This window comes from Exophiala bonariae, assembly GCF_035927105.1.
Source record: "Exophiala bonariae strain CCFEE 5792 chromosome Unknown scaffold_1, whole genome shotgun sequence".
In the NCBI taxonomy this organism is placed as follows: Eukaryota; Fungi; Ascomycota; class Eurotiomycetes; order Chaetothyriales; family Herpotrichiellaceae; genus Exophiala; species Exophiala bonariae.
In genome coordinates, this window is record NW_027042476.1 from 2,736,456 (window position 1) to 2,761,703 (window position 25,248).

At 49.7% G+C, this 25,248-nt stretch overlaps 9 protein-coding genes across 9 annotated transcripts; 6 read left to right on the forward strand and 3 right to left on the reverse strand.

The window, feature by feature from the left end:
* Positions 1 to 397: 397 nt before the first annotated feature.
* On the forward strand, positions 398 to 1,497 carry LTR84_000960 (uncharacterized protein; the record flags this gene model as incomplete). The annotated part of the gene is made up of 3 exons (XM_064844588.1): positions 398 to 524; positions 643 to 1,191; positions 1,259 to 1,497. 3 exons carry the CDS (start codon positions 398 to 400, stop codon positions 1,495 to 1,497), a joined length of 915 nt encoding a protein of 304 aa, XP_064712448.1.
* Positions 1,498 to 1,962: 465 nt separating this feature from the next.
* On the reverse strand, positions 1,963 to 3,371 carry LTR84_000961 (uncharacterized protein; the record flags this gene model as incomplete). Its single annotated transcript, XM_064844589.1, has 4 exons — positions 1,963 to 2,308; positions 2,370 to 2,686; positions 2,748 to 3,299; positions 3,357 to 3,371. 4 exons carry the CDS (start codon positions 3,369 to 3,371, stop codon positions 1,963 to 1,965), a joined length of 1,230 nt encoding a protein of 409 aa, XP_064712449.1.
* A 1,736-nt stretch (positions 3,372 to 5,107) lies between these two features.
* Positions 5,108 to 6,075, forward strand: LTR84_000962 (uncharacterized protein; the record flags this gene model as incomplete). Its single annotated transcript, XM_064844590.1, has 2 exons — positions 5,108 to 5,360; positions 5,432 to 6,075. 2 exons carry the CDS (start codon positions 5,108 to 5,110, stop codon positions 6,073 to 6,075), a joined length of 897 nt encoding a protein of 298 aa, XP_064712450.1.
* Positions 6,076 to 7,231: 1,156 nt separating this feature from the next.
* On the forward strand, positions 7,232 to 7,863 carry LTR84_000963 (uncharacterized protein; the record flags this gene model as incomplete). The annotated part of the gene is made up of 2 exons (XM_064844591.1): positions 7,232 to 7,547; positions 7,664 to 7,863. The coding sequence occupies 2 exons, from the start codon at positions 7,232 to 7,234 to the stop codon at positions 7,861 to 7,863; spliced, it is 516 nt and encodes a 171-aa protein (XP_064712451.1).
* Positions 7,864 to 7,973: 110 nt separating this feature from the next.
* LTR84_000964 (uncharacterized protein) lies at positions 7,974 to 9,787 on the reverse strand (the record flags this gene model as incomplete). The annotated part of the gene is made up of 3 exons (XM_064844592.1): positions 7,974 to 8,487; positions 8,547 to 8,809; positions 8,861 to 9,787. The coding sequence occupies 3 exons, from the start codon at positions 9,785 to 9,787 to the stop codon at positions 7,974 to 7,976; spliced, it is 1,704 nt and encodes a 567-aa protein (XP_064712452.1).
* A 510-nt stretch (positions 9,788 to 10,297) lies between these two features.
* On the forward strand, positions 10,298 to 11,392 carry LTR84_000965 (uncharacterized protein; the record flags this gene model as incomplete). The annotated part of the gene is made up of 3 exons (XM_064844593.1): positions 10,298 to 10,874; positions 10,930 to 11,062; positions 11,128 to 11,392. The coding sequence occupies 3 exons, from the start codon at positions 10,298 to 10,300 to the stop codon at positions 11,390 to 11,392; spliced, it is 975 nt and encodes a 324-aa protein (XP_064712453.1).
* Positions 11,393 to 15,580: 4,188 nt separating this feature from the next.
* Positions 15,581 to 16,770, forward strand: LTR84_000966 (uncharacterized protein; the record flags this gene model as incomplete). The annotated part of the gene is made up of 2 exons (XM_064844594.1): positions 15,581 to 16,017; positions 16,140 to 16,770. 2 exons carry the CDS (start codon positions 15,581 to 15,583, stop codon positions 16,768 to 16,770), a joined length of 1,068 nt encoding a protein of 355 aa, XP_064712454.1.
* A 265-nt stretch (positions 16,771 to 17,035) lies between these two features.
* On the forward strand, positions 17,036 to 20,025 carry LTR84_000967 (uncharacterized protein; the record flags this gene model as incomplete). The annotated part of the gene is made up of 2 exons (XM_064844595.1): positions 17,036 to 19,795; positions 19,876 to 20,025. The coding sequence occupies 2 exons, from the start codon at positions 17,036 to 17,038 to the stop codon at positions 20,023 to 20,025; spliced, it is 2,910 nt and encodes a 969-aa protein (XP_064712455.1).
* A 730-nt stretch (positions 20,026 to 20,755) lies between these two features.
* On the reverse strand, positions 20,756 to 24,884 carry LTR84_000968 (uncharacterized protein; the record flags this gene model as incomplete). The annotated part of the gene is made up of 3 exons (XM_064844596.1): positions 20,756 to 20,949; positions 21,085 to 24,213; positions 24,266 to 24,884. The coding sequence occupies 3 exons, from the start codon at positions 24,882 to 24,884 to the stop codon at positions 20,756 to 20,758; spliced, it is 3,942 nt and encodes a 1,313-aa protein (XP_064712456.1).
* Positions 24,885 to 25,248: the final 364 nt, after the last annotated feature.

Genomic DNA, 25,248 nt, shown 5'->3' on the forward strand with positions numbered 1-25,248 from the left:
CCATAGTGTTGACATCTTTTCATTCGTAGACTAGTGAGTTTGAAAAGCAAAACTTCGCAGGTTGACATGTTGATCGTCGGTTTGGTTAGGAGATTCGTGCAGAAATGAATACCCCAACTCGGTGAGACCCCACAACATCAGAAGAAGCCCTGTCCACCTCCACATACACGGATCTCTCACCAGCTAGGCGGCAAAATCACTCTCCGATAACTTCAATATTCTGTTAAGCCATTCATAACCTTGCATTATTCCACATCAAAGTAGAGCTTTGGACATTCTTCAGACGTGACTAATCATTCCCAAATCACGTGGCTCACCAATTCATATTAGGGAATCACTATTGAGCAGCAGGGGTGAGAAAGGATAATAGTGTCGAATCAGAAGGTGACCAGAGAACATGGATCCCAAAGATTTTGGCATCTCAACTTTGCCTCTTCAACATGAGCCGTACGGACCAATACTCCCAGAACGGCTGGCGGGTGCTAATCGAGGCAAAGTTGCTGTTGTGACAGGGGCTGGTCGAGGTATGTGAATCAACTCTATCCTTGATCATGAACCTTGTTTCATACGACCAAGATGGGTGTGAAGAACGGGCAGGTAAAGGACATAGATAAACCGACACTGACCGAATGACACGAAAAGGCATTGGCCAGGCAATAGCAATCGCACTAGCAAATTCCGGGGCCCATCTGGCCCTCCTAGACCTCAGCGTCGAAGGACAAGAGGAGACCAAAGCCGCATGCCAGAAGTATGCAGGCGTGCGAGTCGAAACTTACAAGTGCGACATCACCGACGTAAATGGCGTACGGGAGACATTCGCCGCGCTAACCAAGACACTCGGGCCGGTGGATATCATGGTGAACAACGCGGGCGTATCGCATGGCAAGCTCGCGTCGCAAGACCGCTTCGAGGATTTCTGGCGGGCCATCGAGATCAACTTCAAAGGCACCATGCTGTGTATCTTCGAGGTGTTGCCGAGTATGCGTGAGAGGAAGACCGGTGCAATCATTAACCTGGCTTCACGCGCTGCGACCATCGACATGCCGACGGGGTTGAGTTATAATTCGAGTAAAGCGGCAGTTGCACGGGCGACGTCCACGCTGCAGGAGGAGTTGGAGCTGGAAGGTCTCGGCGAGCAGATTTGCACATATAGTTTGCATCCGGGAGGTGTGTGGGGTGCTATGGTTACAGGTACGTTGTTTTTGCTTTTGCGCGTCTTGAGCGAATGGTCTGGGCTAATGCAAAATCGTCCTCGTAGGCGGCACAACACTCGAGGTTCAAAAGGAGATTCGACATATTTTCAAAGACGGGCCTGAATTGTGTGGCAATACTGTGGCGTATCTGGCATCTGGACGGGCCAAAGAATTGCGCGGGCACTATTTCGATTGTCGGCATGATATTGAGCGGGTGTGCAGCTTTGGCCACAAGACTCTGAAGTCAAATCGCCTGTATAACCTGACGGTGAAGTTTTTGCCAGGCTATGAGAACGAGCCTTGAACGAGAGAATTCTTTTGCTTGTTAAAATGGCGGCCAATAGTGGAGAGTTTAATAAGCTGGATTCTACGTATCTTGTCCGAATGGCGCGAGCGGTCTATTTAAACACACGCGAAGCGCCATGTACTGCCCTCAGGTTCCAAAGATGACTCGAGCCCAACGCGCTTCCCTGATATCACAACGTGACGCAGCTTCTTACCCTGTCGAAATAAGACTTTCAAGCACTAAGAGTCAGCAGCGTGCGGGAGTTTCGTTGGGGGGGGGGGGGGGGTTTGGAGTGAGGGGCCCTGGACAAAAAATATTTTTTAAAAGAAAGAGGGAGTGGGGTGGGGGGGTTTGTGGGGGGGGGGGGGGGGGGTTTGGGATCAGGCGTCGCTGACGAAAAATGTTTATCTCAAGACATGGCCAACTTGGACGATTCTCCCCCAACCTTGTCATACTCCTGAGTAAAATCATGCATAATGGAATTCACGCCCTATTAAGATAAGGAATATTGTTAGTGGCGATTATCTCGTAAAAGCCTTGTTTGATGTTCGCGTCTCTCACCAACGAAAGCTGGGCGCAGAAGTCAGCATCCCGAAATTTGTCTGCCATTTTGAAGAGATCGTCGTCCTTCATTGCAACGCCTGGCTCTTGAATGAGTCGGCGGAGGTTAGAGCTAGAGACAGGGTCTATAATGGTGAAGTATTTCTCACGCCTAACCTCACTGTAACGATCTAGGATGCTGTCACTGGCGAGCCCCTGATGAATACCGTTGAGGCAATCGAAAAGATTGCCTACGTCGACTATTCCACCGGTAAGTCCTAACCCACCACTGATATTGAAACATTAGCAATCTTTTTGCACTTTCACCACTTCCATGGATCGAAACTCACAAAGGGTTGCAGAGATGTGCCGCATCGGCAGCAAGAAGAATCCGTCCAACACGGAAACTCTTGGCACATCTCTGATGAATCTTGTATGGACTGAAATTCACGACTTTGTAATCCCCAGGGGAAGGATGGCCTGGAAGGATAGTGCGGTACTTTTCTGGCAGACGAGCGAGATATTGTTCTTTTGTCAAGCCAGGAACCTCACCATAGGTGACCCGCAACATCCCGTCCAGGCTAATCTGGAGTGCCATCGACCAATGGTTTGGATCGACGATGAATGCTCCCTGATCCCAGCCATGACGCTCGATGTTGTAATACACCTTTACTTGTTCAGCAGTGATCCTAGCAGATCGTCATGCTATACGTGGAGATCAATCTCACATTTGTGGCAACAATTTGTTCGTCCCACGTTCGTCCTGGAAAATCATCGCCAAAAAGCGCACTTCGGATTCTTGAACTTGCACCATCACAACCCACTAAGTAGTCGGCCTCAAACTTCTGTTCCCCCTCGGGAGTTTCGGCCCAAACTTGAGCGCCTTTTTGGGTCTGGTCGACCTTCAGGGCTTTGTGTAGATACTTGACTTCGACGTTCGGACACCTATCAAGATGTTCTTTGATCAGAGCACAGAGCTCACCCAATGGGAAACAATGCAATCGGTAATCCTTGGTGATGGCATCTGGGTTAAAACGGGCAAGCAGATTTCCCTCGAGATCACGCCACTGAATTCCACCCCAAGTCACAAATCCTCTCTCACGAACTTCGCTCAAAAGACCAGCACGTTGAAGTTCGTAAATTGCAGGCCATGAATAATGCGTTGCCCGAGGCGAGCCATCAAGTTTCGAGGCGGCCTCCAAGACTTGAACGTTGATACCCGCATTAGCGAGCAAGAGGGCAAGAAGTAAACCGGACGGACCAGCACCAACAACGATGACCTAGAACATATATGTCAGCATTTTTCAAGGTTTCGATATTTCATTTCCGAACAGAACCTTGGAAATAGCCATTGGTAAGGTTGCAAGCGGATAGCACGTAACCTTTTAAAGCGTACTTGGCCGAAGCGACCGATAGCGTTGGGAGAAATATGCTGATCAGGTACGTGCCTCGAAGTATCTACCTACTTCAATTCTCAGCATCATTGTTTGATTCAAGACTGGAACCCTTGTTATTGCATGGTTAGTCGAATAACGCCCCACGACTGTATAAGGCAAGCTAGAACCAGTTGGGGTGTTTGAACCCAACGTTACGGTCCCCAGAGGAAATAGATTTGGAGGATGTGGATAGAGGTTGCCTGAAGCTCAAGGCTATCCCCAAACCCCCACATTCAAACTCTCATCTCCAATTGACCCCGGGCCTATTCCCCCGAAGCTTAGGAAGCCCCGAGAGTCACGCCTGGCACATACTCCGTGATGGCCTTAGAAGTAGAACGTAGGCAAAGGTGATTATGGCTGAGAGGTTTGATCAATTTTCAACAATCACTATGAGCTTCACCTGGCAGCCTTTCGAAGTATTTGAACACAGCCATCCTTCCTGCATTGCATGTAGATGGACTGAGTCAGCAAATTGCTGCCCCTGAGAGCTGGTAAAGAATGGAGACAAGTATTTGTGCTGCGCGGGAGATTACCAGGATAGGAATAAGTCAATCGTGCATCCATCTGTCTTAATATATCGTCGGATGATAAGCAGACATGAGAATGCCTTCTCCAAGTGACCTGATGCAATGATAATGGCCAACAGGTGTCGGACAACGCCGATCTCATTGAACTGATGAGCAAGTTGTTAGTGAGTGTGAAGTACCAGTAAAAGTAAGCTCGGATGCTAGTCTCAAAACAGTATATCTCCATTGGAAGGCGTATGGTGCTAACATCTTGTAGCGCCGCTAGCAGGGCTCTTGGTGCCTCCACTAGTGGCACTGAACTTTGAAGTCGGGGATGCCGCTAGAACCGGCGTCATTTGAACCAGGCTCGCACTCGTGACTTGACTTGGCAGGCCACGGCAGGCGTGACTGGGGCTTGAATGACAATGGGTTGACAATTGGCGCTTGCCGCTCCTACAACCGCAACCGCAACCGCAACTGCCTACCTAACTTGAACCTAACCAACCCAAACCAAACGCCGCTGTCGTCTGCGTCTCTCGCCTCTACGACCCTGTCTCATTCTTCATCCTCCCTACAACACACCCCATCTCTATCCACAACAAACTAGTACACCATCATTCACCCCCCTCGCGCTCCGGCTATCATCTGTATCTCTAGAACAGCCACGCTCGACTCACCACCAGCCTCAATTCTCCCCGATCCCGATCCTCTCCCCGATCGCGCCCCACTTCGAAAGGAACAAAGAATCAGCTTCATCACGGGCAAATCCCCAGGATCGAGACCCTCCAACATCAGCAGTGGCGCACAACCCACTGTGGAAGACGTCTCTTGCGCTCTTTGATGTCCCCCTTACCTCGTTCGACCACCATCCCGCCATCGCCAACTTCTCCGCCAGCTTCTGGTCTCAAGCGACGGCGCCTATCTGACAACATCCCTCAATCCCCAATTTCTCCTCCGTTGATGTCAGTCGCTACAAAGAGCTATGTTGCCTCATATGGAAATTCCCATAATACGGACGAAGTTTCGGGTCGATCTTCACCACGTTCTCCAAGGGGTTCCCTATCGCGTGCTCAGCAGTCCACTTCTCGTACCACACCTTCGCTCCCAACACCCGCAAATAGTGTTATCGGAATCCCTGGTTTAGAAATGACGGAGGATTCAGATTCACATCGCGATAAACGTCCAAGATTCGATGCTGGACAAACCGAAAGTGAGGATAAAATGGAAATTGACACAGACGCTATATTCACAAATCACGATCGGCAACAAGATACATCTATGGCGGGCGGCCCCGAAGGTGTAGATATACATCCGGATTCTGAAAGGAGGAGGAAGAATGAGACGATCAACCTGGAACAGCAGAAAGATATGGGTGAACCATTCCTTCTTTGCAGATCCAGTAAGACTCTCCCATCATCCCCTCAATGTAGGCTGTTCCCGTTGGTATATTGTTAACAAAATTGTTTCCAGAGCCTGAACCGCAAAGACCGAACCCTCAACAGCATCTTTTGGCCGTATATGGGCTCGGTCCGTTATTGAAAAGTGTCGCACGTATACATCCATTGTCCGGGGAGAAGATCAACAAACTCCGAAAATCCTACGAGGGACAAATCAAAGACTTCGGGCTTCCTGGTAGAAACAAGGCTGTCAGAGGTGAACGAAACGTTGACGAAGATCAACCTGGACCGTTGAGACGAATGGCAGGATCTACCCCCTGGGGCCTTCAAACCGATGAACAATGGAACTCAGAACACGTTCAATCCAAGATCAACATTACACCGGACTTTCAACTGAAAGTGAAGCAAGCAATGCAACTGCAACCTGGTACTGTTCGAAACAATACCTATTGGGAGAGCGAACTTGGGCTGTCCGACAAAGCCAAGGTCAATGCAGTCCCACCACGAGACCAAAGCTCCCAGCGAGCCATGCACAAAATTCCAAATGGAATTCAAAGGCCACCACAACAGATGGTGGGTGAACCTAAACGCCAAACCCGTGGTAAGAAACGAAGCTATGGTGATGATAGCTATGTGGGTTATGGGGAAGGCTATTCAGATGGAGACTATTCCGGCGATGATGGTTTCAGCCAGAGAAAACGGAAGAAGGTGATTTGATGTCTTTTTGATGGTCGAAACATTGAGCTCACATACCTTAGGAGAGTATCGGTACCCCTCTGGCTTATGGACAAATCAGAGATCGCTAGGTACTTCTCAAGACCAAATTGACCCAACTGGGCAACAGAAAGCGACTGCAGCCATTATTGAGGCTATGTGAAATACTTTACCGTTTCGACCAAACGGATATAAAGATACCCTAATGAGAACGACTAGAATGGGCTGGGATGTGCTTCATTCATATAACAGCGTATACCGGGGAGTTGCTGGAAAAGGCGCCTTGGAACCATCGAATTCTGATGGGCCGGTTATTCGGCGGTTACCATTCACGAACATTTCTATTTTAGAGAGGATGATTAGCTTCGCAGAAGCCGCCTTCTCTACTGAACGCGTTGTTACACGTTTTATCAAGTCAAGGTGTCGATTAAGGACTCCTACAAAGAGACTTGACTTTCAAATACGAACTGTTTTCCCAACCATGACTTTCTACCTCAAAACCCGGGCAATTTCACTCCGAGATATAGACCAGCAGACTGGACGGACTCTGGAGAATCACGCCCTTTCCTCACTCATTTCCGTAATTGCTTAATTCATCTACCTCGTGCACTGAGTCTAAATTGATTGGAAGGACCGTCTATCCCTTCTAGGGTTGCCTTACGGAGGATTCGAGGAGACCACCTGAGTGTATAGTATCAGTGCGACTAATTGCCTAAGATGGCGTATTGGGATGGAGAATGGTACATACTGGCCACGAGTGAGGAATACGAGTACGTCCACACGAACAAGCTGACGGAAACCTCGAGATGACAAACCTACCTAGATAGAGAAAGTCCCGGGTTTAACGTGGAGATGGGTTATGGTATGAATCCGGCCTAGTTCCCATCTAACGAGCGGCCCGAAACAGTGTTAGACGCAGTCAGGCTAGCGTGTCGTCATATATGGTTGGATCGGGCTATCATTCAGGCCGACTTCGAGCTTCATAAAAGCGCTTTGAAGGAGTATTCAGTTTCCGACGACCCAGTCTTTACTTTCGCGACCTCGATAGCTGTCCATCTATCTAGGTATCTATTGATCACGGGAAGCAAGCGCCCGCCTAAGGAAAACTTGTATAGGCAAAGCCATCACAAACCCACCGGTACCATCATCACACCACACGATGTCATCAAGCACCTCCCTTTCTCTGGGCATGGGGCCCCTAGGACTCTTCAGCGCGAGCCCAACACACCGGTTCGCGGCGCCCGCTGCCTTCCTCGGTTGGGGCTGGCTGTACGCGTATTGCGTGCTGGCCAGCCGCACATGGAAGCAGTGGTACGGCATCGACCACAACGGCAGCCCGCGCCAGGACCTGACCAAATACGCCGACGTCGCCGTCCGCGAGGGCAAGATAACCAGAGCCCAGGTCGACCAGCTCCGGCGTGTCGAGGCCGCCAGCGCCAATGCTACCGAGGGGTATACCCTTTTTGTCGCTTCCGGTATGTACCGTGGTTTTGAGTTCTTTCTTGGGCGTGTCTTCTCTGTGTTGGAGGCGTTGGCGTCCCTTTTTTCTACAGGGAGATGTGAGTCTGACTGCTGATGTGCTCTTTTTTAGTGCTGTTCGCTCTTGTTACTGACGTCCCGCGGTCGTCGCTGATCAATGCTTGCACCACATATACGGTCGCTAGGTTGGTGTATGGGGCGGTCTATGTCTTCGTTGAGGATGACTTTTGGAGCCAAGCCCGCGGCATCTCATGGTGGACGGGCAATATCAGTTGCTTGTTCTTGCTCTGGAAAGGCGCTCAGTCGGTCTGAGATCGGTTTTACCTCCAAGAGAGAAAGAGCACATATCAATTATTGTACAGCAATCTCTTCACACTATATTATCAGGAGATCAAAAGTCATGTCCGTTGGCAACCCCCTTATCAAGCCATTTTCTCCACCACCTCGCGCTCTTTGATCTGGTCTGACTCAATGCTCGCCGCACTTCCATGGCTTTCAGTCTCTACATGAAACCCTTCAATTATGATCTGCTCTGCTGATTGTACCTGCGACTCGAAAGATTGCTTGCCATCATCACCTGGTAGCTTGAACAGCAGGCAAATGATATAGTATGACAAGCAGCCCATCAAGAAACTCAACACCCAACCCAGTGAATACATGTGCGTGGCGGCGATGTTGATGTTGTGTCCAAAGCTGGCTGCAAACCCGGGTAGGGGAAGTAAGAATCCAATTACAAAAGCCGCGAACGCTCGAACATTGAAGCCATGGAAGAAGTAGTAACGGCCTTCGGATGACAGGGTGAATAGGTCAGTTAGACTAAGATTGCCACGACGAAGAATCAAGTAGTCGATTAACATCACGGCCACGACGGGACCTTGAAAGATGGAATAGCCCCCGAGAAAGTTGAGAAAGCCGTTGGCCGTGGCAACGATACGCCTGAGACTTGGTCAGCACAAGATGTTGTGGAGCTCTTGTTGAGGATGATCGAGGCTTACCATGGGACAATCGCAAAAGCGATGACCAGACACAATAGTTGACCACGAATAATGTTGATATATTTGGGAAGAAGGCAAGTCACATCGGCAGCAAAGGGGATGAAGTTGCAAGCAATGGAGGTACCCAGAGTCGCAAACGCAAAACTCGCCGACGCAAAGAAAACACCAGCTCGGGCTTTCGATGAATACGATTCGTCAAGAATGCGATTTAGAAGGTCGTAAGGATTCCAATATGCCTCTCCATACAGATTTCGAACCGCAGACTAGTTGCTGTTAATTGCTTTTCCAAATTCCGAATGTTCAGGAAGGCTCACTGTAGCAATAATGCCAAAAGATGCACACAAGGTTTGGCCAATTGGTAAACTGATTAGCTGACCCCATAGTTGAGCATTTTTGGTCTTCGAGTACCGAGCCAAATCTGGAACTGTGACAAGCAGTGCCGAATTCGCGCCCATGACTGCACTGAATTGTGATATAATACCCCAAGCAAGCACTGATGTTGACGTTGAAGTTCCGGAGTTCTCGAATACACCAGATGACACTCCTCCATTCTCAGTTGTCGCCCAAATCACTATGCCTAGGCCGGCAAGAGGCATAATTACTGACTTGACGCTGAATAAATGTTGGATCTTAGATGTGTGAATGAAGAGAAAAGGAATGGTGAACAAGAAGGCAAAGAAGAAGCCGACCATAACTTGTGTCGTGATATGTTGGCTCTCAGGAATGACGTTAGGGATTCGCTCCCAACCAGGGAAGATACATCGTAAGCAGACGGAGATAAACTGCCCTTCGAAGTAAAGCTGAACTCCACCCCAGATGATACCCAAGATTGAACGCAGCACGACGACAAAATAGGCGCCTCTAATGCCAAAGCTTGAACGAGAGATAACAGGATAGCCAATATGATATCTCGCTGCCGCTCTACCATTCAGCACAATAACGGCTGCTGACAGAAGATTGGCGAAGAAGACCACGAGGAGCGCATCTCGAATAGTTGCTCCAAGTGCAATGAAGGATGCTCCGACAGACCATGTCGACACATTCCAGGACTCAGACCACCAATATGCGAAGAAGCTCCAGACAGTCCATGTATGTCGAGAAGGTGGAGAAGGGGCTAGATCCTCGTTGATGAGGATCGAGGTTGAGCTTTTAAGGATGAGTGCTTGGTGGAAAGCGGAAGGGGATGAGAATGCATGCTTTAGTCGTTGTAAACGGGGAGGCCTAGCGTTCGAAGTCGTCATTGTGAAGGTTGTCCGATGTTGGGAAGGAACAAGGGACTGGAGGGGTCGTGAGGGCCTATATGTACCATCCTTGCATCCTGGAAATGATGGGAGAAGGGTATCTTCCTTTCGTCTTCAAGCGAGGTGGTGCTTGTCCGGAGGCAGTTATGATCATGTAGATGCACGACGAGAATCGAAGCGTAACATGGGTTCTGGCCAGGACCAAGAAATGTGGATTAGAGTCCTCCAATGCTATAGATTGGAGCAATCATGCTCAGTACACGCACCCTCCAGGCTGTGATAGTGCTGTTGATAGACCTAGGATGTTTGAGTGCCCGCGCTTTCGTGAGACTTAGGGTGGGGATCAGGTTACTCTTCGTCACTTCCTGCATTGATCATCTTTACCCAATGCAGATTCTTGAAGAGCCGATCTAACTGATGCCATGCCTAAATAAATTTCTCCTCATTGCAAAGTTAAATGGGTTTGTGACTCGCAATACCTCGAACGAACGAAACAACTTCGAGGTCGTAATGGCGGTAAGTGGTCCTAAAGAATCTATCGAAGGCGGGACTGCCTGGTACAAATGCGACCCTCCAATGAATCTGGGTGAAGCTCCAATCTACAAAGCATCAGATTCCACTCTTCATTGGGTAGATTGTCTATGTGAGCCTGCAGAATTGCATATTCTCAAGCTAGACCCAGAAACAGGAGACGCTCAGGGTCGCGCCCGTGTGTTGAAATTGGAGGACTCAGTGACGGTCGGATTTTTCCGAAAAAATCACCCCGGGTCTTATATATGTGCTTACTACCAAGGAGTAGCATTTCTCGATGAGGCGACGGGCAAGTTGAGTGTGGTGAAAGAGATCATACCCAGTGCACAGCGAGATCTGCTCCGATTCAACGATGGTGGTGTTGACGCCAAAGGTCGATTCTGGCTGGCCGAGATCGATAAGAAAGCAATGGCTTACGGCCCAAACAAGTTACCATCAAGTTACGGGGAGCCGAAGGGTCGCTTATGGAGGTATGATCCAGATGGTAGTTTGCATGAGATGGAGAAAGGAATCGTTTGTGGAAATGGTTTGGCTTGGAGCCCGGACAACAAAACTAGTGGGCACATATGTCCTCAACCATTGAGACTGAGATTTGCTAATCCATTTGAAAGTGTACTTCAATGATTCCGTTGCCATGATGGTTTTCGCATATGACTTTGACCTGGAGTCAGGAGAGATTTCTAACCGGCGGTTATTGATCGATCGCAGATCATCGTTCGGTGAGCCGGATGGAATGGTTGTCGAGTAAGTCGTCGCGCAGTATTACCCATTATAACCAGAGCTCGATATTAACACGACTCTGTGTGTAGCACCGAGGGCAATCTTTGGATAGCAGTTTTCGCATCCTATCGTATTATGGTCTTCGCTCCGAATGGTGAGCACTTGAAAGATATCATCTTCTCTGCCAACAATATGGCATGTACCACCTGGGGTGGAAAAAATTTCGATATAATCTTTGCGGCAACAGGGAAAGACAAGAGGCTTGACGCCAAACCGGAAGATGAAGGCGGACATATGTTTCGATACAAACCAGAGGGATATTGGGGAGCGCCCAAGTTCGAGTTTGATGGTTGATGCCAATTTCAGACAAGGCTTGACCAATACATTAGTCGTTAACGAGACCTGGCGACATCGTCGAGCGAACAGAATGGATGTGTAAATTTTCACTTCAGTTCCTAGGTATTCAGCGATGTGAGAGGTGCTTTTTCGCCATCCTTGACACCTAGGCATCTTGTGAAAAAGAAAGGAAGAAAAGACTGGCTGTTTGGGCATCGAGGTCGCCTAGTTAGTTATTACCCCAGGCAAGAAGGCACCCACTAAGGTACAGTAGGTATGGTGTCCGCGGGCCATCGGGCTGTTAAAATTGCTAGTTAAGCCTCGTTAATGGTAGGTGGGAGGATGCCTGGGCTAGGCCAGGCTCGAAGCCCGAGGCCAACTCTCGGTCTGCACCAGTCGCCCTTCCCTTCTCGGCCTCAACCACCCTTCGGGCGTCGCTACGGTGGCTTCCCAATTAAAGTGCCCTAATCCTCGGGTTGGTCGTGGCGACTTGTCCTACGCTATATTCCAGCCTCGCTCTTCTCCGAATATAATTTGATCACTATCGGCTATGTATCGAAGCAGGTTCTTTGGCGGCGCGGCATCTTGACATAGATTCCATCTCGACAGCTAAGAGGTCTTCCAAATCGTAAAACTTTATGCCAATGCTCCAACAATGTCCCCCTACAGGCACTTCCGGTCGTTCCACAGGTCTAATGAGAAAAATGACTACAACACGCGTCAATAAGCCACTTTGAGTTCTTGAAAAATACTTGATAGCTCTGCTAGACTTGGCGAAGTCTAATGTCGTCCAACAAGCGATATGAATGTTCAACAGAAGGCTGTGGAAAGAGTTCCGTGCGGCCTGAGCACCTCTACAGACATCGGTTAAACCGTGAGATCAACTTCCCACTACGTAAAGAAGTTGACACAGGCTGATAAGTTGGACAGATAAACCCAAACGTATTTATACATGTGCTTCCTGTGAGAGGACATTTGTTAGACTCGACTTACTCCATCGCCACGAGAGAAGACATGAAAGGTCGGATAATTCAAAGCCTCGTGTTTCCGTCACAGATGACACAATTTCGGGCGAGAGTATACCTCAGACTCAGTTGCCTCTCAACGAAACGATTCCGCCTTTCGGGCAGTTGACTACAGTGTTCCAGCCTGAAAGTGATGTCAATCTCAACACGTCGGCCCAGAGTATTACTTGTCCCCCAGAGGTGGGTTCATTCTGCCCAACATTGAACTCGCACTCAGGCTATGATGATCAATGCCATGGAGGGTTCCAGATGTTCTTCGATTCCTCGATGGATACACAAGGACTAAGTGACGAGCTAGACTGGCTCTTTGGAACCATTTCCCCCGAACAAGCCGACCTTTATGAACCACTACCCGACCACAATGAAAATGCAATACCATCCTTATCACCTCATAGTAACAATTCTCTCTCATTAATCATCGACTTAACATCCACGAACGATGGATTATGGCTGCGTGTTCGAGAGAAGATAGTATCAGCTCTGCAGGGCGTACTTCCAGCTTGCCTCGAAAGTTCATTCTTCCAGCCAGCCAATCTGGAACAGTTTTATCGCATATATTTTGCAAACTACAACACCCATTTTCCCATTCTTCACGAAGCTTCATTTTCATGCGATGAAGCGTCCCCTCTCCTGTTACTTGCAATCCTCACATTGGGAGCAACGCTATCAGACCAAGAACACTTTGAAACATCAGAGCTGATACACGACAAATTGAGATGGATGATATTCGGTGTAAGTACCATTCTCACCTTGTCAAATGCAAGCTAAACCTAGCAGGCGTCTGCATTCCAACCGCCTGCACCACTTTGGTGTTTGCAAGCATTACTCATCGTTCAGGCTCATGAGAAAATGTTTTCCTCCCGCAAACATCATGAGATGGCCCATATATTTCATGGATCCATTATTACAGTCAGTATTGTGAATCTTTCTCTCTCATTTCCTGTTTAACCAGATTCTTAGCTTATGCGAAGAGGAAGCTCGTACTCAGGAGAATGGGACGAGTCTGCTGACGCCTCCTCGGTGGAGAGAGCGTGGCACTTGTGGATTGAGCAAGAGTCATCCAGGCGTGCATCGCTGTTTGCTTTCGTGATGGATGCACAGCATGTTTCCATCTTCGGACATAGTCCAGTTCTTTCTGTCAGTGATATTCGTCTCCCTCTACCATGTCCGGAGGCCCTTTGGACTGCAAGAACTGCTTCTCGTTGGGTAAGGGAGAAGTGTAAATACGAAGCACCGCCAACCTTTTTGTCTGCCTTGCGGGGCCTATTGGCTAGAAGGCCTTTGCCTTCCACCTATTCGCCCTTTACCAGATTCATTCTACTGCATGGACTTTTCAGTGTGACCAAGCACATGCAGGAGCGAGACCTCACCGCTGCGGATGTTGGCGGAGCAAAGACATCTACGAATGAGTCTATACCATCATCACCTTCGAATCTTTCAGAAGTTGATGCTTGGCGCGATATACTCGATCGGGCCATAGAGACGTGGTCGTTATGTCTTGTCTCACAAGAGCCTTCTTTGTGCCTGGAAGCTGCCAGACCCCTACACCGTATGGCGCACATTACGATACATGTGAACCTGATCGACTTTCATACCTTCGCCAAAGCACCATCATTGATGGGTAACAGGACTAGCTCAAACGAGTATGCAAGGGCTCGCAAAAGAATTGAGCAATGGGCTATGAAATCGATTGCAAAGCGGACTATCTCGCAATGTTTACTACTCATCCAGGAAACCATGTTTACCCGAAAGCAGTACAAGGCTTCAGAAGATAATATTGCGCTTCGACCTTGGTGTTTGTATCATGCTACGTTGATAGTGTGGGCCTACGGGATCTTGACCATGGGGACCACCTCAGCATCATTCCTTCCAGCGGAAGAATACCTCATCCATATGCTCAACGGCTTACTTGTCGGTGACGGACAAGTAGCCATTGCCAATCGAACATCAGGACTCATTGACACAGTCCGGAAATCACTGCGTGGATGCAGGTGGCATTGACACAGTCCGGAAATCACTGCGTGGATGCAGGTGGGAGTTGCTCAAGGAGGCACACATCACTCTAGGAAATCTAACTGAGGCGGCTACCTTAGGGGTCATGGTATGAAGTTACTAGTCTGACTGTAACTTTCTACAGCACTGCGATACATTTGATTTCAACGTCTGTGTTCAGGGGTAATGTCTTGACTGCGACACAACTACATGTGATTAGCAGTTAAATTGGGCCCGAGTGGATCATGGATCACTTACGTTCTCGCTGGCTTGACTTCACCCCAATATTGCATATATATTTCATTCATCTTGGCGAAGTCGTTCATGTCGGCCAGAAAAACATTCACCTCAACAGCCTTATCCAAGCTTGAACCCGCTGCCTCGAGCACTACCCCAAGATTCTTGATGCACTGATGCTGCGGTACGTCAATAAGTCTGCAGCGTAACATCAACGGAGGAACAAACAGTGTGGGCTTGGATATCCCCATCTGCCAACGTCGAAGTCGCAGGGTCCATCGGGACCTGACCAGAGCAGTACACAAAGCCATTCGCTACAATTGCCTGACTGTAGATGCCAGGTAGGGGCTTTGGGGCTTTATCAGTCAATATTGCTTGCTTGGACATCTTCGTTCGAGTTGCTCCAATTCTTTCGGTGTTATTGGGGACGTCGAATTTGACCTTCAAAATGAGTCGTTCTTGAGGTTTCTGAACGGCAGAGACAGAGATTGATCACAGCTTACCAAAAACGAGGAGAGCGTGGGCCGACGTCGAATTACGATTCCCAGTATGGGGGTGTGGGGTGTGCCAATCGGCTCCCTAATAGGCCAACTCCGCCGTTTCTGATGCTACATCACTTGTATCACGGTGAAGGGTGGGCATTGAGTGGGCAATGCCCACGTGGGGTAAATGACACCCTCTAAGGTACCTGCTACCACCACACCTAGTCCGCATCCGCTCTCGATTGTGCAGCAACCACTCTCATTGAACGCAACGCTATCTTTGTATCACGTCCTAGGCATCATCATGGGAACTTATGAATAAGAACGTCTGGGCCCAGGTGGGTGGTAGCGTGTGCATTATGTGGGGTTTAGTATCAAAAAGGCGCGATTCTCCCCTGGTTTGTTTAGAGTCAATATGATTTTGAGACCTCTTGCTTGGAAGCCCCAACAACTCGATCGATACTTTGATCATGAGTTCACACGACACTCTTGTTGTCGCTGCAATGGAGGCATATCCCTCGCCTCCATATCCTTTACATGAATCAGTTATTGACAAACTCCATCCACAATATGTCGCATTTTACAATCAACACCTTCTCAACGCGCAACAGGTTCACTACCAACCCGTCTGTGCTTCCCGAGTAGGAGGCAGGATTATTCCCGGTGGCAGCGAGGACTTGCCAGTTGGTCACGCTGAGGACATCTCGATACCTCGTCTCGAAACTCAAGGACCAGATGTTCAAATCCGATGTTTTACTCCCGAAGGTAAGCCGCCAGCGAGTGGCTGGCCGGTGATGGTGTACTACCATGGTGGAGGATGGGTTCTGGGTACCATTGCCACAGAGAACTCAGTGTGCACGAATATGTGCGTGAGGGCCAAGTGTGTCGTCATTACGACAGGTTATAGGTGAGTGTTTCATCTTTATCAATCAAGGTCCCAGCCATGAATGCAGAACTTGCCAAACGATTCGAGGACAGTGCAAGTTGAGATGCGGTGTGAAAACGTCACTGACAGAATGTCGACACTAGACTAGCCCCAGAGCACCCATACCCGGCTGCAGTCCATGACTCGTGGGAAGCGCTTCTCTGGACAGTGACTGAAGGCGTACAGAAATTGAATCTAGATCTATCAAAGCTCGCCATCGGAGGTTCGAGTGCCGGAGGCAACCTTGCCGCAGTGATGACCCAGAAGGCGCTACTACTACGCCAACAACGGCCGTCCTATCTATCCGAGGACATCAAGTTCCTCAAGCAGCTCCTCATCGTTCCAGTCACAGATAACACCGCCAACATCGAGAACAACCCAACCTACAAATCGTCTGAGCATGTTCCAGCCCTGCCGGCCCTGAAAATGCTCTGGTATCGAAACCACTATTTGCCGGATCGGGCGACCTGGAACGACTCCGAAGCCTCTCCGCTACTGTTCCCAGCCGAGAAGTTTTCAGATCTGCCGCCCGCAGTTATCCTTGTGGGACAGCTTGACGTACTGAGGCATGAAGGCGAAGAATACGGCAGGAAGCTGAGAGATGCTGGTGTTGACGCGAAAGTCGAGGTTATGACGGGAATGCCACATCCGTTCTTGGCCATGGATGCTGTTTTGGATGAGGGAAAGCGTGCAATTACCATTCTGTGCGACACTCTGGTCGAAACTTTTGCTTAGATAGTTATTGTGGCGGGGAGAATCCAATATCAACGGCAGCATCTCTGCGTGTAATGAAGCTCGCCTGGAGGGGCATTGCCAAGAAATGTTAGGTCAGCTGCCAAGAACCACTTTACGCGCGACGCGTTCCTCTTGAGAGACGCGTCTCATCCCCTAAATTACACCCACCATTCCAGAGATCTCCCCTCAGTGTCAATCTTGCGAAAACTCCTCGTCGACGACTTTTACTCGCACTGAACCTTGAACATACTCGCCCGCCGACAGTATGGCGAACCTTGTAGATTCAATCCTCAACTCAGATGCCTTTGCGGCGACTCCATCTTCTCAACGACGAGGTCAAAGTGATTTTCCCTCATCCTCGCGACCGCGACCAGCACCATCAGAGAGCGCCGGACTCCCATCTGAAGCCGACATATTTCCCGACGACGAGATAGTTGGTGTGGCGAGCGGGCGGAATCGAAATCCCAGGGATCGAAACGTTTCGCAACTTACAGATGTAACCGCAGAACGAGTCGCGCAGGCATTCGAAGATTTCCTCGAATCTCACAGCGAAGAACAGACGTCCTCAACGCCTGCGTCAAGCGAACTGAAGACGAACAAATACTACATCAACCAGATACATGGTCTACGAGAGTTTCAGCTCTCCACACTTTACGTCGACTACCGCCACTTGTTGGCATATAAGGAGGGCACGATTCTTGCAGATGCCATCTCCGGCCAATACTACCGGTTTCTGCCTTACCTCATCAAATCACTTCATAACCTTCTCTCGAAATACGAGCCTACCTACTTCAGAGATCACAGGCAGACGACCAGTGGTGCTTCTCAAGCGGGCACCTCAGTCGCAGGAAACGCAACTAGCGAGGGTAGCACACAAGGAGATAGGAATGTCAACCAGCAAACAGACAAACTTTTTACGCTTGCATTCTATAACTTACCCCTGATCTCTCGAGTGCGCCAGTTGAGAACCAACCAAATCGGCAAACTAGTTTCGGTCTCCGGCACTGTAACGAGAACATCTGAAGTACGACCTGAGCTGGCTCTGGGCACCTTCATTTGTGAGGCATGCAACACCACCATACCAAATGTCGAGCAGACATTCAGATATACTGAGCCCAGCGTTTGCCCCAACCTCACTTGCGGCAACAAACTGGCTTGGAGACTCGACATCCGGAATAGCACCTTCGTGGACTGGCAAAGATGTCGAATTCAAGAGAATAGTTCTGAAATTCCCACAGGAAGCATGCCCCGAACTATGGATGTGATCTTACGTGGAGAGCAAGTTGAACGAACGAAACCTGGTGAGAAATGTGTCTTCACTGGAACATTGATCGTCGTACCGGATGTGTCTCAGCTTGGTCTCCCGGGTGTCCGACCAGAGGCATCAAAAGACAATAGGAATTTCCGTGGTGGTGATGCAGGTGGATCTGGCGTCACCGGACTGAAGGCTTTGGGCGTCAGAGATCTCACATACCGTATGGCATTCCTATCCTGTTTCTCGAGCCCCGATACCACAACTCCAGGGCAAAGTGCCAATCAGCTCAATGGACAGTCTACAAACATCTTGAATTCTCTGCACCAAACAGATCTGTTTGACCAGTACGACAGCGGAGAGCGCGCCCAAGAGGCATATCTAGAGACCCTCACCCCTGCAGAAATTGAAGATCTAAGAACCATGGTGCATACCGACAAGATATACAGTAGGCTTGTACAGAGTCTTGCACCTATGGTATATGGGCATGAAATTGTCAAAAAGGGTCTTCTGCTCCAACTCTTGGGAGGTGTGTCAAAGAAAACCCCTGAGGGCATGGCTCTCAGAGGGGACATCAACATCTGTATTGTTGGTGACTCCTCGACATCAAAGTCGCAGTTTCTCAAGTACATCTCATCATTCCTCCCACGGGCTGTCTACACCTCTGGCAAAGCATCTAGCGCAGCTGGTCTAACAGCAGCTGTTGTCAAAGACGAGGAGACAGGCGAGCACACAATCGAAGCAGGTGCACTCATGCTTTCAGACTCGGGCACTTGCTGTATTGACGAGTTCGACAAAATGGACATCAGTGATCAAGTGGCTATTCACGAAGCCATGGAGCAACAGACGATTTCCATTGCCAAAGCCGGTATTCACGCCACTCTGAATGCACGTACCAGTATTCTCGCTGCAGCAAATCCAATTGGAGGCAGATACAACCGCAAGGCAACTCTCCGAGCCAACATCAATATGTCGGCGCCGATCATGTCAAGATTCGACCTCTTCTTCGTTGTCTTGGATGAATGCAACGAGAACATCGACCGGCATCTCGCAGAGCACATTGTCAATCTCCACATGCTCAAGGACGATTTCGTTCAACCGGAGTTCTCAACCGAGCAACTCCAACGCTACATCCGCTTTGCACGCACATTCAAGCCCGTCTTCGAGCCCAGCGCCAAAGCAGTCCTCATTGAGAAATACAAGGAGCTGCGCGCCAACGACTCCGGTGGTATCGGACGCAACAGCTACCGCATCACAGTCCGACAATTGGAATCCTTGATCCGACTGAGCGAGGCGATCGCCAAAGCAAACTGCGTCGAGGAAATCACTGAGGAATTCGTCCTCGAGGCATTCAGCCTTCTGCGCCTCTCGATCATTAGTGTTGAGAAAGACGACGTAGACGTCGAAGACGACGAGGACAACTCACAGCAAACACGAACAGGCGCTGACGACAACGATGACGACGACGACGCAGATAGCCCCATGGACGACGGCGACAACACCTCAGGCGCGGCACAAGCTCGAGCACCAACAGCAGACGGCACACCCGCGCCCTCGAAGCCGACCACGAAAATCACGTTTGAGAAATACCACCAGATCCAGAACCTACTGGCGACGAAGATTCGCGACGACGAGGACGCGTCCGGCCAAGGCCCCGAGCACGAGGAGCTGCTGCTGTGGTATCTCGAGCAGATCGAGGAGACCTTGAGTACAGAGGACGAGCTGGAGAATGAGCGCTCGCTGGCTAGGAAGGTGTTGAAGCGCATGATCAAGGTATGTCGGAATCCATTCGTGCTGTGAAAGCAGTGACAGTCTCGTTAGTCACGCATGCTAATCTTTTTCTCGCAATGTAGGACGCCGTGATCATTCCCATTCGCGGCGAGGGGCTCGTCGAGGGTGAGGATGGAGCTGATGACGCGGCTGGTCCGTCGAATGCCGCTGCGCAAGGTCAATCGCTGTCATATGCTTTACATCCTAATTGTGGCATCTTTGATGACGAGTAGACGTGATGTGTGATGTGATGTGATGAGACATTGATACCATGCGGACGGAAGCATTCTCTATGGTGGCCATTGTTGTCATGTGTGCATCTCGGCGTTGAGGCTTTCTGGCATAGGGAGCTGGCGATTGAACTGGCCTGTGGAGTTCACGTTCCAGATTAGGTTTGATGATTTGCTCTGCTATGGCAGGAAACCATGAGACACCATATGCACGGCCATATATGAACCCGAAGTCTACATATATGTATGTCGGGATCAATGATACGTGTATAGCAGAAAGCAAGGTAGTGAAACGGAGTGAAAGAGAACATGAAATGATAATGGTATGAACCCTACGAATAGACAATGAGCTACGTTTTTCGTAGCACTTGTTCCTCGCTTGAATGCTCCCCAGCCTTGGTCAGGCCTGATGCAATGTAATGCGTTTCCTCCCTGCAGACCTCGGTCTACTACCGACCTCAAACATGTCGTCTCAAACATCGTGATTATTTGTACATGGAGAGATTTGCAAGCCAGAAAATTGCTTGAAACTCTCTCCCTCTCCGGGCTCACTCAACAAGTTTGTTGTTTTGAGTGCCGGACTGGATATGTTGTTGCTTTTCGTCATCCCCTGAATCATGTGAAAACACAGGCTATCAATGAAGGCAAGGGGAGATATTCCGAAAAGAATCAAAAGATCAGGTCAAGGGTGAAAAAGATGCATCACGAAACGAAGTCGTCTCGAAGATTAAGCTTAAGATACCTCTTCCTTTTCCGCGAAAAATTGTCGCCTATACGCTGACAATGCTTGCGCCACGTTCTCGAATTGTTTTACTTCCTTTTGTCGCAAATCTGCAATGACTTGTTTCAATCCCACCAGGTATTGATCGCGAATTGTTTTGTCCTTAATATCGCTGGCTGAGCTCATCTGCACCAAAATCTTATCATCTGCAAGAAGCAGCCATCCATGAGTTAGTAGGGGCAATTTGCTTCACATGGGAATGAGAAAATGAGGGGAGCGGGGGACAAGGGGTGGTGAGCATATTTTCGGGGGTGGGGATCTATCTCCATCTGATAACATACCGGTAAGGCCAAGCTGCCTAAAATGTTGCTCCTCACAACTTGGGTCAGTACAGAGAGAGCCAGAGAGCTCGGTTGAACAAAGCGGTTGCGAAGGATCGATGTTGTTACTGTAGGTCAAGGATCGATACCCCGATTTCACAGTGTCGTCGAAAGCTTGGTGGAAGCGAAATGTCTTGAACGAGCTCAATGGTGTTTTGTAAGGGACGAACAGTGGGTTGGAGGGCGACCTCCCGTCCAAAATGAAATTGGATGTGGCTTCGGCTGAATTTTGCTCGTCCTGATTTTCCATATTTTCAACCTCGGGTACTTGATGGTTTTGCTTATTGAGATCTGGTCGACGATCCATAGAATCGATTGAAATGTCTGGAATGTCGTCGAGTACCTCAGACAACGGCGGATTGCTGAGAACAGGTGTCAAGTGACGGGAACCATTATCAACGAGATCCGTGTCGTACGCTGGTGTGCCAGAAAGAGCAGTGTCTAAGGCACCTATGCTCTCTGCAGGCTCATAATAGTCATCAATTGCTTCGTCGTCTGCTCCTGTGGCAGGTGTGAAGTCTGAAACAGGAGCCTCTTCAGGGTCATATTCATCCGAATCTTCATCTGATTGTTGCATGGGCTGGGAAATATCTGCATCGGCAGGTTCGTAGTCGTCCTCATCGCGATCCGAGCCGCTATCAGACATGCTCGCACTTCCATCGCTGCCTTGATCATCGTCTAGAGGAGGTTCTTGGGACAATTGTTTGTTCAAGATCGTCTGGTCACCAGTTGGGAACATCGTTATTATGGGCGTCGATGTTGGTTCAGGTTCAGGTGATATCTCCATCTCATCGGTCTGAGGTACGTCGTCGTTTACATCATCATAGCCAGCCTCCACTGCTGCACTAGACAAATGTGGAGAACGCCCACTGTTCTCCCCTATAGCCACATCCTCTTGACTGATACCATGGGAGGGCAAGGTGGCGTCCTGAGGGGGGCTAGTGCGAGCCAAATTTTCATTAGGCTCTTCGACAGTACCAGTGCCGATGCTAGTTTGCATATGCTGTTGATGGTTTTCGCCAGCATTCTGAGAACGAAGCTCGCCTTCTTCGAACTTTTCCCGCTGGATTTGATGAAGCTCGGCTGAAAATTGTTCTTGGCCCGAATGGCCGTTGAGGACCTGTCGCTCAAGGTGCTGGACTTCTTGGCGCAGTTCAGCTTCCGTATCTCTCGCACGAGATAACTCATCTTGACACTTCGCAACCTCTTCTTGTGCGCGAAAAAGATCTCCCCGCGCCTTCTCCAGCCGAGTCTCGAGTATCTGGACCTCAGTGTTGAGACTGGGCAGCTCGACTTGAAGGACTTGTTGACGCTGCGCGCGTTGTTTCAGTAGCTCGGCTTTTAAAGCGGCTGTACGTTCAGCGAGTTGCGCTGGCGTAAGCTTGACTGCTTTTCCCAGTACGAAAGGCTTTCGAGGCAGGTTTGAGGGGGTATTCGTCTCGCTTCGGCCTGAGCTTGGATGTGCTGGCGAACTGCTATGAATACTACCGTGCCTGCTTGCATGAGGTGCAGAAGTGTACGGAACACTGAAAGAGTATTCTTGACTGCTGCTCGGCTTTACCTCTTCACGTTCTTCCATCTCCAAAATTCTTTGGCGCCTGGTCTCGATTTCTGCCCGTTGAGTGCCGGACGAGGATCTCGCAGCTGGTTCACTAGCTGAGAATCCTTGTAATTGGTCGGCTGCCTGTCGGTCGTATGAATCCATTTCGGCAAATTCATGGCCGTTGGAGCCATCGTCGTTTCCGGGCCGAGGCATATTCGTCGATTGCTCTTCTTCATCCTCAATAATCTCACCTTCTGAAGCATCCTCTGGGACATTCACCTGTGCAGGTAATTCATTCTGTTGATGATCCCAAGAGAGGTTGCTACGCTTGGCTTCGGGTAGCGTATCAGAATCGGCGTGGAAATGACGTTTGAGAGGCAGCGGGCTAATTGGAAAGGCTTTCTCCAGTAAGGCACCTGAATCATTATCTGTGGAACCAGACATCAAAACATCATCCGCAGCAGATTCAACAGTGGTCATGAACAATCCCGGAATCAAGGACGTCAGGGCAGCTTGACGGTTGTCTGGTGACGTTTGGTTCGCCGGAATTTGACTAACTTGTAATGCTGCCTTCGATGACTGAGGCATACTTCGAAGAAGGATGTCGCTTTTCGACTTCATATCTCGTGGAGTTCCCGCGAAGTGTTGGCTCACGCGTTCATGCTGTTGCTGGGCTGGGACAGGGTTTGATTGGATTTCAGTAGGTTCAGGCCTCGAGAAAGCAGTCCCATCCAGATTTGCATCACGCAGCTTAGTGGTGGGTTGGGCACTGGACTGTTCTCCCGAGGATGGAACAGGTGTCACAGCTGAGGGTGCGGATATACGGCCAGCCTTAGCAGCAAGTAGCTGAGCAATACGATCTTTTCGCTCCAGACTGGGGCTAGGCGCGGTGTTTGGCTTTGCCAGATCCTTGATTGCTGACAGAGCAGCACTAGCAGAGGTATCCTCAACTCGAGGCAAGGTGGCTGGTTCGGGTGAGATCTTCTGGGTTATGGTAAGACTTGGGTGGTGTTCGGTAGATTGCAACGGTAGTATAACTGCAGACGGCGCTGCAACTCGAGCGTGCCCATGTGGGACAACGTCCTTGTCTGCCGTCTGATTATAATCGATGCCCAACTCACCATAAAGATGCTGCAGAATAGACGAGTCAATGCCTTCATTGATGACATCGGCATAGAGTATCTTTTGGGAGAAAAGCGATAATAGTGCCCCTTTCGCAGCTTGTCGAAGCTCGGCCAGAGAACTTGTATCGTATTTCCGCTCGAAAGAGACGGGCTCCTTGGTCTTCGAAGAACCAAACCCACCAGAGATCGCAGAGGATATAACTGCTGGTCTTGTGGGGTCATACGCTGGCCAAGAAGTTAGTATTGGCTGGGGCATAGCACATTGAGGCTTACGTGAGGCGTTTCCATCTATTGAGGATGGCTGTTGAGCATGTAGACGCGAGCCGCGGTCTTCATCGCTTGGTGGCAGGCTAACTTGTTTCTGGACAGTAGCGAATAATTGATCGATATCTGATCTCGAACCGAAAGACGGAAGCGCTTCATCTAGACATGTATTAGAGATTGGATCGAAATACAGACAATAGGTATTGCTCACTCTGCTCACGATTGCCTCGATCAACTCCTCGATTCGTGGCGGGAGAAGACGACTGGCTTCCTCCATGCGATACACGTGGCGCTGAATGTGACTGCGTTTCAGAATTCATTGTTGAGCGATAGTCGCCCGTGCCTCTTGATCCTTGTTGAGAAGTGATGAAAGGGTCCTGTGGATTGGGCGGAGCTTGCTCGGTCGCATAGAACCCCGAAACATAACCATTCTGTCCACTTGCACCGTGTTGTGGATATGGTGAAGATACAGGTACACTCAAAGGAACAGGAAATTGCGGGTATCCCGCATTAGGCAGAAGTACAGGCGGCGGAGGAGGTGGCAAGCCTGCACTAGCAAACTGCTTGAAGATTTCTGGTGGAAATGGAAACGGAGGAGCTGGTGGGCGAACTTGGGAGTTGGCATCGAATCTAGCGGTGTTGTTCGCAGTGGGCGGATATGGCGCCACCGAGTGGTTTGGAAGATGAGGAGGTTGAGGGAGACCAGGAGGAGTTTGAATTGGCTGCTGAAAAGGATTGGATTGGTACGGAGGATAGAAAGACTGCTGAACAGGGTACGAGGGCGTGCCAGTGGCGCTGTACGCTGGGGTTGTAGAGTATGGGTGCGCCATTTTGGGGGAAGAGACACTGCACTGCAGGAAGAGAAAAGAGATGAAGATGACTAGAAGGCTTGGAAAAACCAGAGGGGCGGAGATGCAGCAGAGGGAGCCAAAGGCATCATTAACCTGGCTCGAGAACTGGAATCTCGACAGACAAGGGAGGGAATAGCTGAGGTTGCGGTCGCAGTCTCAGTCTCGATCTCAGTGTCTCAGCACCAATGCGCGTGTAGAGAAAAGCGCCAGTGGGTGAAAGGGATGAGGAGAGACAATGGGATTCACCGTTGAAGTCAAACCACTTAATAGTGATGAAAACACAGGCTGGCAGTGAGGGGCCGTGTGCTCGTCGCGTGTACAGTCGAGATGGTGGTGATGGTGA